Source organism: Anneissia japonica, unplaced genomic scaffold (genome assembly GCF_011630105.1).
Source record: "Anneissia japonica isolate Jap-2015-1 unplaced genomic scaffold, ASM1163010v1 scaffold17957_len996_cov100, whole genome shotgun sequence".
Taxonomy (NCBI): Eukaryota; Metazoa; Echinodermata; class Crinoidea; order Comatulida; family Comatulidae; genus Anneissia; species Anneissia japonica.
The window spans coordinates 1-976 of NW_022715292.1; the positions used below are offsets into that span (position 1 = coordinate 1).

Consider the following 976-nt stretch of genomic DNA (forward strand, 5'->3'; position numbering starts at 1 on the left):
CGGATTCTAGCCTCTTGTTCCGTTCGCCCATGCTGTTCGCGTCCGCGACCGACGTACGGTGCTTTACGGTTATCTTCTCGTTGTCGGCGAGGCTTTCGGCCAGTTTTTCTTTCGCGGAAGCAATCTCGTCGTGCAACGATCTAGCCTCTTCTCTCAACGTATCCGTTTCGGTTCGATGCTTTTTCACGGTGGCTGCGTTCGATTGTCTGAGTTTCGTCACATCTTCGTTGTGCTTGCTTTTCGTCGTTTCCAATTCTTTCCTCAGGGACTGAACCTCGGACGCGGATTTTTTCCACTCTAGTTTCTGCGACGCCAACTCTTCTTCGGTGCGACCTAGCGCATCGTCACGTTCTCCGACTATCCTCTCGTGTTTAGTCGCTAGTTCGTCGCGCTGCCTCTTCACCTCCTCGAGTCTGTTCGTCCATTCGTCCATTTCCTTGATTTTGGAATCGAGTTTTGCTTTCGTCTTAATCTCTCTCTCGTTCGCCGCTCTCAGTTTCTTCTCGACGCTTCTCAGCTCGTCTTGAGTCTTCTCCAGAAGAACCGCCTCGTTCGATCTCTCGTGCGTTCGGCCGATTTCGGCGGCCAGCCTCGCCTCCGTTTCTTTTCTCTCTCGTTTCTCCATTTCAACCTCTTGGCTCTTGGAATCCAGCTGTTGTTGCAAACGTCGCAGTTGGGATTCAGTCGTCTTCGCCGATTCTCTCAATCGGTTCGCTTCCTTCAATAGCACGTTGTCCTCGGGTTTTCGTGCCTTGGTGGCCTCGTCCAACCGTCCCTTCAGTTCGTCTATCGTTTCGCTCAAAGACGATATCTCTTTGGCGTGAACGCTTTCGATCCGGTCGGTCAGATCAGCTGTCTTTTCCTGATACGATCTAATATTGGATTCGGCCTGCGCGGTCAATTTCTCGTGACGCTTCTGCGACATTTCCAACAGACGTTCGAGGCCTTTCGTCTCGGTGGAAAGTTTTATCAATTC

At 51.6% G+C, this 976-nt stretch overlaps 1 protein-coding gene across 1 annotated transcript; it reads right to left on the reverse strand.

Annotated features, from left to right (window-relative positions):
* Positions 1-67: 67 nt before the first annotated feature.
* Positions 68-925, reverse strand: LOC117109217 (calponin homology domain-containing protein DDB_G0272472-like; the record flags this gene model as incomplete). The annotated part of the gene is made up of 1 exon (XM_033251474.1): positions 68-925. A coding segment is annotated over exon 1 (858 nt), but the record flags the coding sequence as incomplete, so codon positions are not given.
* Positions 926-976: the final 51 nt, after the last annotated feature.